Here is a 17498-nt window from a genome sequence, read left to right on the forward strand (position 1 = left end):
TTGTGTGGTGTGTACGAGAGGGAGGCAGGGAGAGAGGGAGGGAGACTGTGCACATGCCACCACACATGGGACTGAGAAAGTCGGCTAAGTGTTTGTTATGGAAGGGACTGGAGATTCTAGCTAAGGAGTGTGAGAGCATGTGTGCATGTAGTTAACACCATCCAAAGTTTGAGTCTATGAGAATCTAATGAGAGTCATGACTTTGGCCAACATGAGTGCTGAGGGCCCAAGCTGAGGGCCACCGAGTGTCATTAGACTAGACTGCCCCACAGATTGCAAGCAGGTTAAGAGGGGAGTGTCCCTGCTGTTAAGAGGCCTGTTGACAGATCTGGGCTCACAATAAATTAAAAGATCTGGTTGTGACTTGAGATTGTCATTAGGAAAGACGCAAAGAACATTCTAGGTAGACTGAAGAATTGAGGGTGAAAAATTAATTCATAAAATGGAAGAAAACCTGAACTGACATTTACCAAATTTCCCAAAGGCAAAGAACTAAATTTAAAGAAAATTAAATACATTAAGGGAAAAATATCCAATTAGGTGAATTTGTTTCGTGGAAAATTTAAATCTACCGATTTTAAAATAACTTAAATGGGAAACAGTTTTACCAAGTGTTGACAAACCTCTAGAGCTACCAGAAAGCAAATTAAAGTGACTCCCGGAGGACCGACCACTCAACAATGAACAGAAGCTGACAGTTCACAAAGAGGAAAAACGGCTGACAGAACACTTTAAAAACTATTAATATATTTATTTAATGGGCATTTGTGGGCGGGGGGGGGGGGGTGCACATGTCACGACTCCTGGCAGGCATGGTACAACATTTTGTCCCACTGTATGGATTCCAAGAATTGAACTCAGGCCACCAGACTAGGCAGCGAATACATTTACTTGTTAAGTCACCTCATTGGCCCAAACTACTACTTTATGTTAGATATTACTGGTAACCTAAAACTTGCCGATTTAAATAACGCAGCAGAGTTTTTCCCCATGGGATTCAGCACAGAGCAAGCACTGTAACCTTTGCGACATTTGGCTGCATAGCTGTTAGTTGATCTCAACCCCTAAATACACTCTGCAACATTCTTGGAAATTACATAACCGAAACATTAAGAAACTAGGGAGAAAAAGAAAAACTAGAGTGGTGATCAGGCTTGACCTGCCCCTCTGACCCTGTCAGTTATGGTGACCTCCTTCCAGGAATCCCCTTCAAAACTCTCCAAGTCTTCTTGGTTCCCACTCCCATCTTCTAGAAAGGACAGGCGATGCAGTCTTGGCCAATGACTCATCCTGCCCACAGACACAGGACTTGGGCTCAGTCATCGAAGGCCCACAGTGCTGCCTATTCAGGAGTGACCAGGACCCCAACTATGAAGCACTCATCTGTTTGTCAGAATTGCCGGCTGCAATGAAAACTAGCAGAGGAAAGCGGCCCTGTGAAGATGGTGCTCTGATGGACTATTATTTTAGGAACAGCAAACTCCTCCACTTGGTTTAAATGACCTTGATTTGAATCCCAGCAATAGCAAGACTCCATCACAGGTGCTTATTTTGTAACCTGGGGATGCTGCCATGATAAAAGATTCTACAGCTATTGCGTTGCCCTTGAAGACTATGGCTTCTCTTCAGGTCATAGAGATCTTTTGCCTTTTACTAAGTTTTCCTTGTAAGCAATTTCTAAGAACATAACAAACACAAGAAAAAGTGGAAGCATTGGGATACCTGGTCGGTGCTCAGCATGATCCTTCAACAATTCATTAAAGATGAGAAAGAACCACAAAATACTCACAACTAGGCTAACTATTGTTGTGGAATATTATTTTAAGATGTGTTACATTCATTTATGCTGTGGAACATTTCTTTAATGATGCATATGTGTTGCATTTGTTTAACTCTGTGAAGCTGTGTTATTTTACCTATCTAAAACACCTGATTGGTCTAATGAGCTGAACGCTAGGCAGGAGAGAATAAATAGAAGGAGAAATCTCGGCTACAGGAGCAAGAAAAGGAGAGGAGGGTGCCAGGGGCCAGCACACAGCCAGACACAGAATAAGAAGGAAAGAAAAGTTATAAAAAATAGAGAAACATAAAAGTCCAGAAGCAGCCAGTCAGTGGTGGCTCATACCTTTAATCTCAGCACTTGGGAGGCAGAGGCAGGAGAATCTCTGTGAGTTCGAGGCCAGCCTGGTCTACAAAGTGGGCTTCAGGACAGCTAGAACTGTTACACAGAGAAACCCTGTCTTGAAAAAACAAAAAACCCCAGAGGCAAAAGGTAGATGGGGATAATTTAAGTAAGGCTAGGCATTCGCAAGAAATTATTTGGGAGCCGGGTGGTGGGGCCCTCAAGGTACAAAGAGTAAAAAACCAACCAACTACAAACTATGGGGTCTGTAGGTCCTGAACTTTCCTCACAGCCCTCCCCACCTCCCTCCCTCCCTCCTCCCTCCTCCCTCCCTCCCCCCTCCCCACCTCCCTCCCTCCCCACCTCCCTCCCTCCCTCCCCACCTCCCTCCTTCCCTCCCTCCCCCTCCCCCTCCCCCTCCCCCTCCCTCCCTTCCCCCTCCCCACCTCCCTCCCTCCCTCCCCACCTCCCTCCCTCCCTCCCTCCTCCCTCCTCCCTCCCTCCCCCCTCCCCACCTCCCTCCCTCCCCACCTCCCTCCTCCCTCCCTCCCCCTCCCCACCTCCCTCCCTCCCCACCTCCCTCCCTCCCTCCCCACCTCCCTCCTTCCCTCCCTCCCCCTCCCCTCCCTCCCTCCCCCTCCCCACCTCCCTCCCTCCCCACCTCCCTCCCTCCCCACCTCCCTCCCTCCCTCCCCACCTCCCTCCTTCCCTCCCTCCCCCTCCCCTCCCTCCCTCCCCCTCCCCACCTCCCTCCCTCCCCACCTCCCTCCCTCCCTCCCCACCTCCCTCCTTCCCTCCCTCCCCCTCCCCCTCCCCCTCCCTCCCTTCCCCCTCCCCACCTCCCTCCCTCCCTCCCCACCTCCCTCCCTCCCTCCCTCCTCCCTCCTCCCTCCCTCCCCCCCTCCCCACCTCCCTCCCTCCCCACCTCCCTCCTCCCTCCCTCCCCCCTCCCCACCTCCCTCCCTCCCCACCTCCCTCCCTCCCCACCTCCCTCCCTCCCTCCCCACCTCCCTCCTTCCCTCCCTCCCCCCTCCCCTCCCTCCCTTCCCCCTCCCCACCTCCCTCCCTCCCTCCCCACCTCCCTCCCTCCCTCCCTCCCTCCCTCCCTCCCTCCCTCCCTCCCTCCCTCCCTCCTCCCTCCCCACCTCCCTCCTCACCTCTCATATGTTCATCCTACAAGACAAAGGAAAGAACTAAGAAAGCGATTGCTCTAGACTCTCTTCTAAATTCACTATTTGTCTTCTCAGATGAAAACACAGAACATCTGTTTTGAAGAGTTTGAAAAACACCACAAAATACTGGCCAATAAACTCCCCGAGTGTCATTTTCTCAGCACTAAAACAGCTACAGAATGCGCCATTACAGGAAAGTGGCCCTCCATTACCTTGCCAGACACACGAGCTGGCAATCTCATCAGAACATTCCTGTTGCACTGAACCGTGCTGCCTCGGTTCATGAAGGATCCACACACCTCCCGTAACCCCAAGGGCTTTGAACCTGGACTAAAAGACAGATTCGTCTGATTGTTGGTTCCATTCGTACCTCATCCTAGCTAAGATTGGGGCTCAGTCTCTGTCTGCAGCAGGTGTGTGAGGCCCCCGGACTGAGCAAAGCCTGTGTGTGAAGGATTCGACAGAGCCAGGAAGCTACCAGCAGCAGCATGAGGCCAGGCCTTCAACTCACCTCTTTCCCTTGCTGAATTGCCAGTACTACACGATGTCACCATCATGGCCACACCCTGACATTTGGCTAACTCAGTTGTGTGAGAAACTGGCACTGTGCTGGGCATAGAGGCATGTGTTTGTCATCTCAGTACTTAGGTTAGGAATCTGAGGCAAAAGGATCACAGGTTCGAAGACACCTTGAACTACAGTCTAGAAACACTAAGAAATAGAGAAAACGAAACAAACAAAACCCCTACCAGCCGGGCGTTGGTGGCGCACGCCTTTAATCCCAGCACTCGGGAGGCAGAGGCAGGCGGATCTCTGTGAGTTCGAGGCCGGGCTGGACCGATAGCCTCCGAAACAATACAGAGAAACCCTGTCTCAAAGAAACAAAAACAAAACAAAACAAAAAAACCCCTACCAGCCCCCCAAAACACAACCTGGATCTGCTTTAACAGTAGTCTGTGGTGCCCCCTTGTGGACACTCAGAATGCTTCGGTGACATTCTACAAGTTCAATTATAAAAGAACATGCGGAGCCTGGAGCCTGCTGTGGAGAACTGACTTAGCCCTGTAGGATAATTGGCTCTGACCTGAATATGGATAGTTTTTCCATGGTGCCAAATGATGGAGACAGAACTCACAGTAAGCGGTCAGAGAGAGAAAACTAGGGAAATGCCCTCAACCCAGTTCAACAGAACATGCTGGAACCCAAGGACCTGTGACAATGCCTAGATTCAGACAGTCCCCAAATTCTAGGAAATGATGAGCTCTCTGCCCGTGGAGAAGAGCAGTGTGATTCTCTCTGGGTTCTGGAACAAGTGGCTGATTTAAGAGTGTGGCTACAGAAGGTGGTGGCACAAGCCTTTAATCGCAGCACTCGGGAGGCAGAGATAGGTGGATCTCTGTGAGTTCAAGGCCAATCTGGTCTATAGAGTGAGGTCCAGGACTGACTCCAAAGCTACAGAGAAACCCTGTCTCCAAAATAAATAAATAAATAAACAAACAAATAAATAAAATAAAGTCTGGCTAAACAAGAATGTTGCTTAAGCAGTGCACATGAAGTTTTGTAACAAACATCTGTTTCTGAAAGCAGTTCGATACACCTTATGAAAACAACCTTTTTAATTGTTAATGGTTTGAATGACAAAATCCTGGCTGTTTAACAATTTTTCTTGAGAAGTCGTTTGCTGGATTTTTAAAGTTTTTTCCCAACATGATGGCTTCTATGTAACTTCTTGCTTCTGAAAGGGACAGCGACTTGAAACCCCACACCTTATTAAAAGGAATCTTATGTCATCCAAGATCACAATTATAGGTGATGGAGCTAACTAGCACCTCCTTTAAAGAACCGGTTTTAGATGTATGATTTTTAATTGTGTGTGCGTGAGGGTCTATCTGTGGTACAAACCTGTGAGGGCAGGTGCCCTCAGAGGCTGGGGCTTTGCTTCCCTAGAGCTGCAGTTGTGGGCAGCTGTCTGCCTGAATCTGGCGCTGGTTCCTTGACTGGGGCAGTCTATGGTCTTAGATGCTGAGCCAGCCCTCTAGCCCAGAAATATTGTTTGTGCCATGTCACCATGATATCTCCCACAGATGAATGGCTCAGGTGGCAGCACCAGGAGCTTCAGGATACAGAACATCTGAAGAAGGCTTGGGCTATGGTTAGTGCCTGAGTTAATTCTTATAAGTCTTTTTTTTTTTGTAAAAAAGAATCCCACATAGACAAAATTCCTTTCCTTTCTTTCTGCAATCCTCTTTTCATGCAAATAAGAAAATTGTTTTGGGTTTTTGTCATTTGTTTCACTCCGGGGATGAGACCCAGGGCCTCATGCATGCTGGGCAAACACTCTATGAGGCAAGCTGCACCCCACCCCCGGGCCATGTGTGTATGTGATAAAGAGTGAATATCTGGTGGGAAATGAAAGCAGGAAATATTTTTACTTCTTTGGTTGTGGATAACTATGACTTTCAAATGTAAGACATTTAGAGAGTCTTACAGAATATGTTTTTGTCCTGTACTGAATCAGCCATACAAGTAGCTCATCCCTTCCATGTCTGAAGGGTTCACACAGGCACTCTGCATCAGGGCACACCCTCTGCACAGGCCCCTCTTCACAGGCTCCAGAGACAGCTGGGTGAGGGGGGCACCCTCCAGGCACAGTGGCTGTCAGGAATAAACCCCTGAACCTCTGTACCTGCAGTGTCAACGGACAATCTACACCTGGTCTATGCTGCCCATCTATGGGCACCCTTGAGGAAAAACTGCTGGGAACAGATGAAAGAAAACATCCTTGATTATAACGAATGGCATTTCCCTATGAAAATGGCTTCAAAATACATGTTTTAAATCCAGCAACCACATCTCCCAAGAGATCCAGTCTAAGGCCAAAAACATTCTATAGACAGGCAAGCAGACAAAATCAACCAGTGGGCAGCAGAGTCGGCGGACAGGCAGAGAAGTTGCAGACAACGCCAAGCCCTTTAAGCATGCACGAGCCATCTAAGACTCTTCTTCGCTGGTGTGGTGGGTTCACCATGTTCTGGTTCACCTGGAAAGGGAAAGAGGGACAAACAATGATCTCATTAGCCGGACTGGCCAGTCTTAAAAGTTCATTCATTCCCAGAAAAGACTAGAGAAATCCCAGAGCTAAAAGTTTAATATTTTAAGTTAATTTCAGGGACCCCGAAGTCCTGGCTTTAGTAGGTGCAGACAGGGACCAGGAGTAATCTTTTAGCAAGTTCTTCTGCTCTCCATGTGTGATTTTGACATCTCAGTAGATTTCACAGGGGAAATGCTAACAGACCCGTTGTTCTCAGGACCTTGCTTAAAAAGAATTTCTGAATGTTTAAAATGAAAAATAAACAGGGTGGAGATGTAGCTCAGTTGAGAGGGTGTTTGTCTAGTATTCACACAAATGAGTTTGATAAAATTAGCAAGGTGGCTCACACCTGTAATCCCAGCACTCTGGAGGTGGAGGCAGGTGGATCAGGAGAAGTTCAAGGTTATCCTTTGCTACATAGAGAGTTCTAGACCAGACTCTCAGAAAGGAGGGAGGGAGCAGAAACCTTTACAAAACAGAGGGTCCTTAGAACAAGAGAGAAGTAACTGCCAATACCTAACGATTCTGGGCCTAGCTGGGAGGTGACCTGTCTTCCTGTCCCAGCTGGAATGAACATCCAACTAGAAAATCCCTAACTCTGTCTTGGTTGGAGAGTTGGAGACATCAGACTGAGCCAGTGATAAAGTGAAGCCTGGACCAGCCCTTTCGGAGAACTGGCTGCCTCCAGGATGTCAGTAAACACATCATGAGGTCCTTCAAACCTTCACTCGACATGCAAATTAGCAGACTGGCTTGGTCCAGCGACCCAGTGACACAAACCATGAGTCAGCTGTGACTTCCAGATCCCAGTGTGGACAATTTCTCAGGACATCATTCCAGTGTCACAGCCATCAGCTGCATGCAGAAGGTTCTGTGCTATTTAGATGAACGTCTTCCAAGGCATATCTGGGCAAGCCCCTCAAGGTGGCCCAAACATAGAGAAACTGCAGAATGCCACGAGGATGCCATTAGTAGCTCCTGAGTATGTGTAGACTGCAGTCCTCACAGATATAACGGTACACTCCCTGGACCGTGACACGGTTCTGGCAGCAAATAGCAGTACGGAGCTAAGACGAAATCTCACTCACAGACTGAAGTAGCAATCAGTGGCCAGAGGTATCTGGGGACAGGGTAGTTTTTAGGCGCTTTCCTTCCTTTCCTAGATGCCTGGTCCTGGTCTCCCATCTTCCCCTCAGGACCAGACCAAAGGTTCTGTCTTATCTTTGAATTGAAGAAAAGCACTTACCCGTCTACATAACAGCGTGGGAGCCTCTATTTTACTCACTCAGAGCAGGGACTTATGGGAAAACATAATTTTATTTTGTTATTAAAGTAAGCACTGCCCAGGGCATGTTATTTACACAGAGATAACTGCACTTCGGAGATTGTGATGTCCTGGGAAGGTAAACTCTAACCTCAAAGAGCAGCCCATCATTCTTGCTGTCACTCTTCTTGATAATGTGGTACCGGGTAATAATCTTGCAATTGCTACCTCCACAGTCCTATAACAGGGGATGCTTGGCCAGTCCAGAGGAGGGTCAGAGGCCCTATGCCTTTTCTCCGGCACAGATTGCAGCAATATCAATGCTGGATTCTTTGCTCAGACGATTTGAAAGTCTTTGTTTCAATCAGCTGCTGCTTCCCCAATACCTGCTGCAGGCTGGGCCATGCACTACTCCCAGCTCTGCTCAGAATAGAGGAACAAGAAAACAATATAACCCTGAGCTTTGCTGTTAAAATTTATAACCTCAGGGGTGGGGGGCTACATAGTTTAGCACAGCTGTTCTCTAATAGAATAAGACAGAGAATACATAAACACTAAGAATTTAAGCTCCAAAACTGGGCATGGTCTGGTCTCCCAAGAAATTCCTTTTGCCTAGGTCGGGCATTTAGACAAAAGCCACCATTCTCTCAGGGACTTGAAGGAAGTTCCTACTTGCTAAAAAGGGAGTCAAGAGGAACCTGTGGCTCTTCCACTAACATAGGACTGTGGTGTCTATGAACGTGACAAGGTCAATACTAGCCTGTAAGCTTCCTTAGTCCTGATTCACAAACCCCACCCTAGCTCACAAGCCCCTCTTCTCCTATTCTCATTTAACCTGAGAAATCTTTTCCCTGTTGTTCTCCTTGCTTTCTCCGGAGGCAGCCTTGGCAGTTTGGAATAAACTTTTCCCTTTTCACCCAATGAGCAGCTAGTCACCCATTTTCATTCAGGCATGGCATGTAAATCTATCTTAGTATCCTCACCCATCTCCCTACAGAGCTGTCAGTCATTACAATCAGGAAGTGAACTAAAAATGAACCTGGAATGGCAGCCCCAGCAACAGCACATGGTCACCAGTCAAGAGGGCTCCGGAGTTACGATGTTTGAATCTCAGGACTGCCACCTCTTGGCTAAAAGGCATTAAGCAAGCCTGACATTTCTCAACCAGGCACTCCATTCTACAGCCTAGGAATCCCTGCTTGCTTCACAGGGGTGTGGTGAGAAATTAAGCTAATCACATGAAGCGATTAACGTAGCGCCGACCAGTAAGTCATGTTCCACAGACTCTAGCTGCTATTGTTAGCATTGCCATCATCACCTCTCAGGCTTGCCGGTGTCAAATATAGCAACATTCCTATTGTCAGTTAGGAAACACTGTCCTGATCCTTGATCATTCCAGATCAGATCATCCCCTTCTTCTTGCCCCAGTCCATATGAGGAGCCTGCTTCTCCTCTACATTCAGAAAAGATGATAATGGGGACCAAACTTTGAGCTGCTAAGCTATATCTCCAGCCTTTGGGAATTTTATTATTTTTATTTTGCAATGCCGAGATTCGCACCCCAGGACCCAGCTGTTGAACTTACACCTCCAGCCCCCTTCTCCTTTCTCTCCAGTGGCTCCTTTGGTCTCAAGATCATCACCTCCAGAGGTTTCCCCACAGGCATCCCAGTGATGCTGACATGAAGGGTCATTGGCTCAGACTCAGATGTGGGACAGCACAGTCGCGCAGCAAGTGTGATTCTTAGAAACAGCCATCCCAAGTCATTCATACTGTCTGTCTATAGTCAGACAGGAACAGCCTTAAAACGGGGCCTCAACCTGGTAGCCTCGACCCAGGTGGTGTTCATGGGGGTTTGTACCTTGAATGAAACTTTTACCCATTTTCATTGAGCTCTAAGTGAAATTTGTTATTCCCTCAATGATGTTTGCAGATGGTAAATCATAGAGGTGACAGTGTATCTGTGACTGTCTCCAATGGCAACAGAGAATTCAATGATCCTTTCCAATTGTATCATTAGGGTTGTCACTAGTCTTCACTACTTGGAGAGTTATAGGCTCATTACTAGATCCCCCCTTATTTGTTTGTTTGTTTTGTTTGAAACCCAGGTTGGCTTCAACCTCACTATGTATTTGAGTTGTTTTTTATTTGTTTGCTTGTTTGGTTTTTTTGAAGACAAGATCTCAGGCTGTCCTAAAACTCACCGTGTAGACCACACTGGCCTTGAATATGTTTGGGTGGAAACTCCACCTCACCCACTCCTCTCTCTCTCCAAACCCTGCCCCCCTTCAGAAAGAGCCCAAGAGGTAGCTCCTCCCATGCCTACAGGGTATTTAAATTGCCTCCTAGGGACAGGCCATGGAATATTTTGGTCTCCCCATCTCCTCTCCAACTTTTAATTCTTAATTCGGCTTGATTTGGATTACTGTGTAGGCGGAGAAGCTTGATATTGGAGTATAGAAACCCTTCCGCTACTTCGGCCTCCCATGTGCTGGCATTAAACACATGAGCTACTATGCCTGTGTCTTTTATTATTTCGAAAGGGGATCCTATGTTATGCCAGGGTCTACATCATAGGAAACGGTAAGCCCCTTGCTTAGGAGGCCAGGAAGGGCTGCAGTGCTGGAAAGGTGAAAGATGTATAATTACTTACTGCAATGTGACATTAAAATATTCTTCAGGTGTCACTACTTTCGGTCCACCAAAGTAGTCCAAGACCCAGATATTGGTTATATTTAACTTAGCAAAGAACCAATTATGGCTGGAAGGCCAAGTTTTCATCTCAGGGTGTCGAAGGAATAAGGAATTCTTTGCATAGTCCGCTTCTTTCTCATTCACCTGAAGGATAAACAGGAGAGAAACAGTCTACCAATTTCATTTCTCCTGCCCTAAGAATGTGTGCCTCACACCACAAACCCCACCTGAGAACGTTTTCAGTTGCAAATCCTGATCTTAAGAGCATACAGGAAGCTCAAAGAAAACGGAGAGCAATGCTTTCAAACTTGTCACAACACATGGGTCAAAATAGAACCCACTATAAGGATGGAGCTGCTTGCTGCTTGACAGTAATGTCACCTGGGCCTGAGAACACCGTCTCACTCACTCCAGGATCCACACATGTTAAAAGTATGTGCGGGAAGGGTGGACATGTGTAGAAGTACCACAATGGAACCCAAGAGCATCTGTCACTCCCCAGATTGCTCCTGTCAGTCAAGGACACTGCCCACAGATAGAATGCCCAGACCTGAAGTCACAAAGGCCAGAAACAAAATTGCTGGCTCAGCAATAGCTTGGTGTATGTGACACCTGGCATTTTGTAGATCTTTTTCTGTTGCATTGTTTCGTTTGTTTTTAGAGATGGGGGGGGGTCTCACTATGAAGCCCTGGCTGTTCTGGAACTCACTATGTAAACCAGACTGACCTAGAACTCACAGAGATCCTGTCTCTGCATCCTGGATGCTGGGGATTAAAGGCATGGGCCCTGTCAATCTTCTTTAACCTCTTCACTCCAGCACGCATCCCAAACTGTCCAAACACACCTCTAGTTAGTAATAGACACTCCTCTTGTTGGTATCAAACATGGGTACATGGAGTCCAGGTGAAACTAGAGTCGATGTTTCTAGATGGGAAGATGTTTCTTAACAAGAGTGTTTTTATACAGGGGTGTGGGGACACCACACCTTGAACAGATACCCACTTCCCCATCAGCCTGGGAATAGGCAGCTGTAAGACAATGTTTACTAAAAACATGTTTACTAAAAACAATACAATGCCCGGGACAATAAGTTCCTGAAAAGGGCTGGCCCAAGAGGAACTGCCCTGTCCTCGATCTTTTCCAAAGACTAACCGCCTCCTCAGACCCACCCACATCCACATCTGGTGTCAGGGTATATAATAACGAGCCAGAATAGGAATAAAGACAGCCTTCTTGAGGAGCCTTCTGGTCTCTGTGTCGTCAATCCCGACACCCTCGCCACATTCTCAGATGCAGGCTGTGCAGCGGGCACGGCACAGAGGCCTTCCAGATGTGACATGTTTGGTTCCAGGACATAGATCCTTTGTCCCTTAAGAGCCCTACTGAACACCTACATGACGGATCCCGGTCAAAGACTTTAGTTCTTGGAATGTGTTAGAACATATTCTTACCATGAACCCACTAACAAATCCATTGCATGCTTTTCTCCAAGGACCCCTTCCTCATTTCCAATACCACGATGTTCTTCCAAGCCCATCTCTCTTCATGGAAGTCACTGCTTACCTTGGTCACAGTTCCCGACAGCATTATATGAACACACAAGGGACTCTGGGGATCAAATCCATGTTTCCTACAGAAGACAGTCTGTGCCAAAGACAGTGTCAGTGTAGCCTGTGGATTTTCCTGCAGAGTGAAATATAGAAATTCTTCCATGTGAAATGCGGTCTCTGGAGAGGTATAATACAAGCTGCAGACATACCATCCATCCCTCAATGTATTTCACTTTCATGAAACAGTGAATTGTAAGCCACTTCAAACTAGGGAAAAACAATCCATGGGTGGAAACAGGTCGTGATCCCCATGAAGTATGTGTGGAGAGGTGTCATGTTTTAAATTAGCAAACTATAGAGAATGGTTTAGCATATCTGTTCTTATCTGTTTCATAACTATCAGAATTATAATGTGTCCCCCAAACAGAGCTGGTGATAGTCCTCACTGAAATATCTACAAGGTCAAACTCTAATTTTAAAAAAAGTGCATGAAAACACCACAGTTGCTTGAACAGCCTAATTGCATAATTTAAACAAGAAAGTAGCTGAATCACGCTTCATGGTTATCTCGTGACTTCAGAAGTTGTCATGTGATCTTAAGAAGGGAGACTTGCTTATTTTTCTCCCAGCTTCTTCTACGAGGAGAGAATTCTTAACTCAAATTCCAAACACAAAGGTTTCTCTCCAAAACCCGGCATCATTCCAGATTACTGTAAATTCACAACAGCATTCACCTCGAGTGTTTTGGGGGTAAACTTTCCTATTCCACAATGGCCCATCAAAAACACTGAACTCCAGAGACTCTTAGGAAAGAGAAAGAAAAACAGGGCTCAAAAGTAAGCTCAGGTACTTCTCTTCCACAGGGCCTAAGTTTGGGTCCCAGCACCCACATCCAGTGTCTCAAAACCACTTGCAAGTAACTTCAGCTCCAAGGGATTCATGTCTGGCCTATAGGCACCCACACACAGATAGCCACACATACACATAATTAAAAGTAAAGTCAATCTTGTTGGACATGGAGATACATACCTTTAATCCTAGCTAAAATATTTGCTGTCTTCAAGCTGGAAGATAAGGAGAGGAACTCCCCCTACCTAACCCACCCACCCAAAAAAACAAAGGAGAGAGCTCAGGTAAGATTTCTCTTCTTCGAATTTCAGATCTGGTTGAAAAGTCAGACATAAGGTGTATTAAGGCCGAGGGAATGTTAACTGTGCAACACACAACAGGGAAAGTGTAAGATACCACAGCTATTACAGAGAAAGCCAAAGTAAAGGCAAGCCAAGGAAGGGGGGGGCATGGCTCAAACCCAAGCTCAGGCGTCTGGACTGCAAGCATCCTCAAGCAGTGTTTTCCAAAATCCCTACAGAGTTTGTTAAGTGATGGTTCCTGGTACCAGTCTATACTCAAGGTTTTATTTATTTTACTATTTGTGTGTGTGTCTATGTGTCTGTGTGCACTCATGTGTGTTCCCCAATATATGGGCAGACATAGGTGTGGGAGTCAGATGGCATTGGGTGTCTTCTTTGATCAGTCTCTATTTACTAAGACAGGGAGGGTTTTTTTCTCAACCTGGAACTTACTACCTTGTCCTAGGAACTCCCTGTCTCCACTTGCCAAGCAGTGAGACTATAGGCAGTCCAGTTGGTTTTCCATGTGGGTGCTAGGCATCTGAACTCTTGACACTCGTCAAGCTCTTTTCCTGATGAGTCATCTCCCCAGCTTCCACACCCAGGGTGACAAACACTTTGGGTGCTTTTTAAGCAGTCACAGGCAATATTTAGCCAAGCTCCCTATGAGATGGGCAATGCTGTATTTTGCTACTGTAAGTCTGTCTGGTGGGCAGGGTGGACCAAACAGACAGTTTCTAGCTGGAAGTAGTGAGGACTTAGCCTAAGCACAGGGTCATTTGAAGAGAAAGGAACAGAGATGGAAACAAAGGAAGTAGAAGAAAACCAGAGAGATTTGGAGAGGCACAGAGGATTCTAATGTGTTCATTGAGAAAACAACAATTCCACAAACCAGGACACCGACAGTCAAAGGCAGCGGGTTTCCAAGAAGAAAAGGGAAATGGGTTTTTGTGTGACAGATACTAACTAAATGAAGGCCATCAGAAACACAAGACTCGGGTGAGGTCCAACACGAGCCCAAATGTGGAAGCAGACCCTAAAGCAGAAGGAAAACCATGGCTGTGCACATACTATGTGAAGCACCGGAAGAACAGGGGTAAGAAGCTGACCTGTTCTTAATGGGCCAAAGGGGAAAAGAAATCAGGAACAACCTGGTCATATCACCAGAGGGAGGTGCCAAGAAGGAAGAAAAAATAAAAGGATCTTGTTTTGTTTGAGATAGGACATTAGATAGTCCGGTCTGGCCTTGAACTCGCCAGATAGCAGAGAATAACTCGGAATTGCTAACCCTTCTGCCCCTACCTCCCAAATACTGAGACTATAGGCCTGCACCACCAAGCCTGCTTTACGCAACACTGAGATACAGTTAAGAGTTTCCTGCATCCTAGGCAAGCATTCTCTATCGATTTTGACTCGCTGTCTCTTCAGCTCTGCTTGGTATTATGTTACCAACCAGCATCAACAAATTCTTCCTATAAACATTTATTATATAAAACATTACACACCGAAAAACTAGACAAGAGGAATGTCCCAGTGGGAAGTAGACTCAAACCCCACAACTTGTCTCTGAGGGAGATGTCTGGCATTTTACATGGGGGAAGTGGTCTCAAGCCTGAGTCTTGTTCTTCTAACCTACTGGGAGGGCATGAAGAGACTCTCTGGCTGGAAGCAAGAGGAGAAGCGGAGCAGAAACCAACTTTGGCCGGTTAATTGTCTGAGTCAGCATCCATCAGACCCTCTTGACAGGGTCACACCTTTTCAGTGCCATCACAGGAACCGGAAACCCTGGGTTGGCTGCTCACATCTGCCTCTTCTCTACACACGAGACATCTCACTGGAATCCTACCTGATGGCCATTAGCTAGTTGGACACAAATGAGTCCCATACCTCTAAATCTCAGTATCCTCATAACTTCAGTGAGGATGACACCACGGCTCCCTAGACACCTCACAAATATAGATAAGATCACATGTAATAGTGATGTCCAATCTGTCCCCTTCCTGTTAGAATCACCATTGAGGGCATGAAAGAGAAGAGGGCCTGTCGCAGAATAAAATGACTTGGCAGTGCATTTTAACGCTCATCTCAACTGACCTGTGGGCCACCACTGGAGTAGAGGGAGCATGTGAACGGCAGATGCCTGAAGGGGTGAAGTGGGCTGGGCAGAAGAAAATGGTGAACGGGGTGAATGTATCCAGGCTGGGGGAGGCCGTGAATGGAGTGAATGAATGTATCCAGGCTGGGGAGGCCATGAATGGGGTGAATGAATGTATCCAGGCTGGGGAGGCCGTGAACTGGGGTGAATGAATGTATCCAGGCTGGGGAGGCCGTGAACCGGGGTGAATGAATGTATCCAGGCTGGAGGAGGCTGTGGCTTCTATTCTTTTTGTTTCTCAGAAAATACAGTCCCACTCCCACTACCAGGGCTGCTAGATCTGATTTTTTCACAAAGAGGTAAACACTTAAAATTTTAGACAAAGTAATTTAAACAAATTAGACAAATCTCACTGACTCTGGACTGACAACTGGGGGGCCTGCATGGGACTAAACGAGGTCCCCTGAATGCAGGTGACAGTGGATGGCCTAGGCAGTTTGTGGGGCCACCGCCAGTGGATCCAAGATCTATCCATTCCCTAGTGCATGAACTGGCTTCTTGGGGACCATGCCTATGGAGAGATAGCTTGCCTTGGTCCTGCCTCAACAGTGATGATGGAGCAGACTCATTGACTCCCCATAGGAGGCCTTACCCTCTCTGAGGAGCAGACAGGGGTGGGGTGAAGTGGGGGGATCAGGAGAACTGGAGGGAGGAGGAGTTGGAATTGGTGTGTAAAATAAATAAATAAATCTTTTAAAAAATATTAGACAAAAATTCAAAACAAATTCTATTTGCTATATATCCCCCCCTCTGTGTGTGTGTGTGTGTGTGTGTGTGTGTGTGTGTGTATAGAGAGAGAGAATACAGGTGTACCACAGGTGCACATGGATTAATTAATTATGTTGTGGCCAGAGGTCAGCTTTGGGTGTTGTCAGAAGCTGGTGTCACTTCTCAGAAGCTGGAGTCATCCAACTTGTTTTTTGAGATTTGAGACACGGTCCCTCCCTGAGGCCTGAAGCTCAGCAACTCAGTTAGGCTGGCTGGACAGGGAGCCGTGTCAGCCAGTGAGGATCGCAAGTGTACGTCATTGCACCTCACAGACCAAACAGGCTCTCATGCTTTCATGGCACGTACTTTACCAACAGGCTATTTCCCCAGCCCACAACTGCAGTTTTAAAAGGCAGTAACTAATTTAAATGTGTTTAGAATAAAACAGAACTCTCTGTCGGCTGATGAAAGCTGGCCTCTGGGCTCATGGGTCCCAGTTTGGGGCCTTTGCTTTGAAGACAGGAGGATCGGAGGTGATCTAGGGTTGACCTCCCTGGCTTTGCATATTACTTAACCTATTGTCATCACCCATAAGGTGGGAATAGTCAAAGCTATTCCTAAAGAGCAATTCCAAAAGACAACAAATGGAAACGCGTGGAACTGAAAAGCTCTCGCTCAGCACATGACACCACAAGTGCTTGACAAAAGCGTCACTTTCTCTCTCGTCTCACTTTTACCAATACACCGTGCCTTCCCGGCTTTGCCACGAAAACCCTCCACCAAGTCAGCATCCTGCTCCCTGCTGAGGCCACTGTGCTTAAGTAGTCCAAAGAACGCTGTCAACCATAATGTTTCATATTATCTTCCCACTGCTGATAGGAAAGGTCTGGGGAGGTAGGAGAGAGAAACTCTGAAGTCTCCTAAGCCAATTGCTAAACTACCCAATATGTTTTGTAAAGCCTTTAAACAACAAGCACCCAGTTCATGCAGGTACTGGCAAAGAATTTCCCCCCAACATCTGGGATGCTACCGTCTCCTCCTAGCCAGCGCTGGCCAGAAAGGACACTCATCTGAACTGTGTTCAAACTTCTTATCTCTAAGACCCACGTTCTCCGTGGCGAACTAAACTTCAGAGGCTCGCTGCCTGGTCTGCCTGTGGTCGCCAGCCCCGTAGTGCCCAACCCAGGGAACCTCGAGGCGCTCCCGCTCACCCGCAAGTCGCTCACTAGCTGCTGCAAGGGGCTCAGGTACATGTAGGGCACGCCGCTGCCTGCGCCCGGGGGACCGTCACTAAATGAGATGACGTCCGCGAAGGACCTGCCGCGCACCGCCTCCAGCGTGGAGATAGTGGCCACCGCGCCCCAGTCCGAGACGTGCGTCACGAAGCGGGCCACGCGCGGCGCGTCATCGCGGGGTGGCAGCGGAGGTAGTCGCCTTTCCACGTCCCAGTCCCCGTGGTCCAGGCCCCCGCGACCCCGGGCCGGCGACACCAGTAGTGACACCAGCGCCGGAGCCAGAAGGGCAGCGAGCAGGGAGCGCGCAGGCCCAAGAGCCCTGCTAGCCATGGCGGCGTCTGCAGAGTCCCTGCCCTGCAATCTAACCCCGCCGGGT

The 17498-nt window shown here is 47.5% G+C and overlaps 1 protein-coding gene across 2 annotated transcripts; it reads right to left on the reverse strand.

Annotated features, from left to right (window-relative positions):
* Positions 1-4892: 4892 nt before the first annotated feature.
* Creg1 (cellular repressor of E1A stimulated genes 1) lies at positions 4893-17498 on the reverse strand. 2 transcript variants are annotated; one of them, XM_013114389.3, is made up of 4 exons: positions 17099-17494; positions 11908-12027; positions 10303-10487; positions 4893-6334 (listed from the first exon to the last, which is right to left on the reverse strand). In XM_013114389.3, exons 1-4 carry the CDS (start codon positions 17450-17452, stop codon positions 6331-6333), a joined length of 663 nt encoding a protein of 220 aa, XP_012969843.1. In that variant the 5' UTR covers positions 17453-17494; the 3' UTR covers positions 4893-6330. The 2 variants fall into 2 exon arrangements, with proteins under 2 accessions (XP_012969843.1, XP_005071446.1); XM_005071389.4 differs by lacking the exon at positions 4893-6334 and having other exon boundaries at positions 10299-10487; positions 17099-17498.

The sequence above is a fragment of the Mesocricetus auratus genome, unplaced genomic scaffold (assembly GCF_017639785.1).
Source record: "Mesocricetus auratus isolate SY011 unplaced genomic scaffold, BCM_Maur_2.0 Super-Scaffold_100676, whole genome shotgun sequence".
In the NCBI taxonomy this organism is placed as follows: Eukaryota; Metazoa; Chordata; class Mammalia; order Rodentia; family Cricetidae; genus Mesocricetus; species Mesocricetus auratus.

Bases quoted from the DNA above. Each gene is read 5' to 3' on its own strand.
- Creg1 (XM_013114389.3), bottom strand. From the start codon at position 17,452: ATGGCTAGCAGGGCTCTTGGGCCTGCGCGCTCCCTGCTCGCTGCCCTT. The intron at 12,028-17,098 runs GTGAGCGGGAGC...TTCACTCTGCAG, and splicing joins AGCTAGTGAGCGACTTGCGG to GAAAATCCACAGGCTACACT. The intron at 10,488-11,907 runs GTAAGCAGTGAC...TTTATCCTTCAG, and splicing joins TGTCGGGAACTGTGACCAAG to GTGAATGAGAAAGAAGCGGA.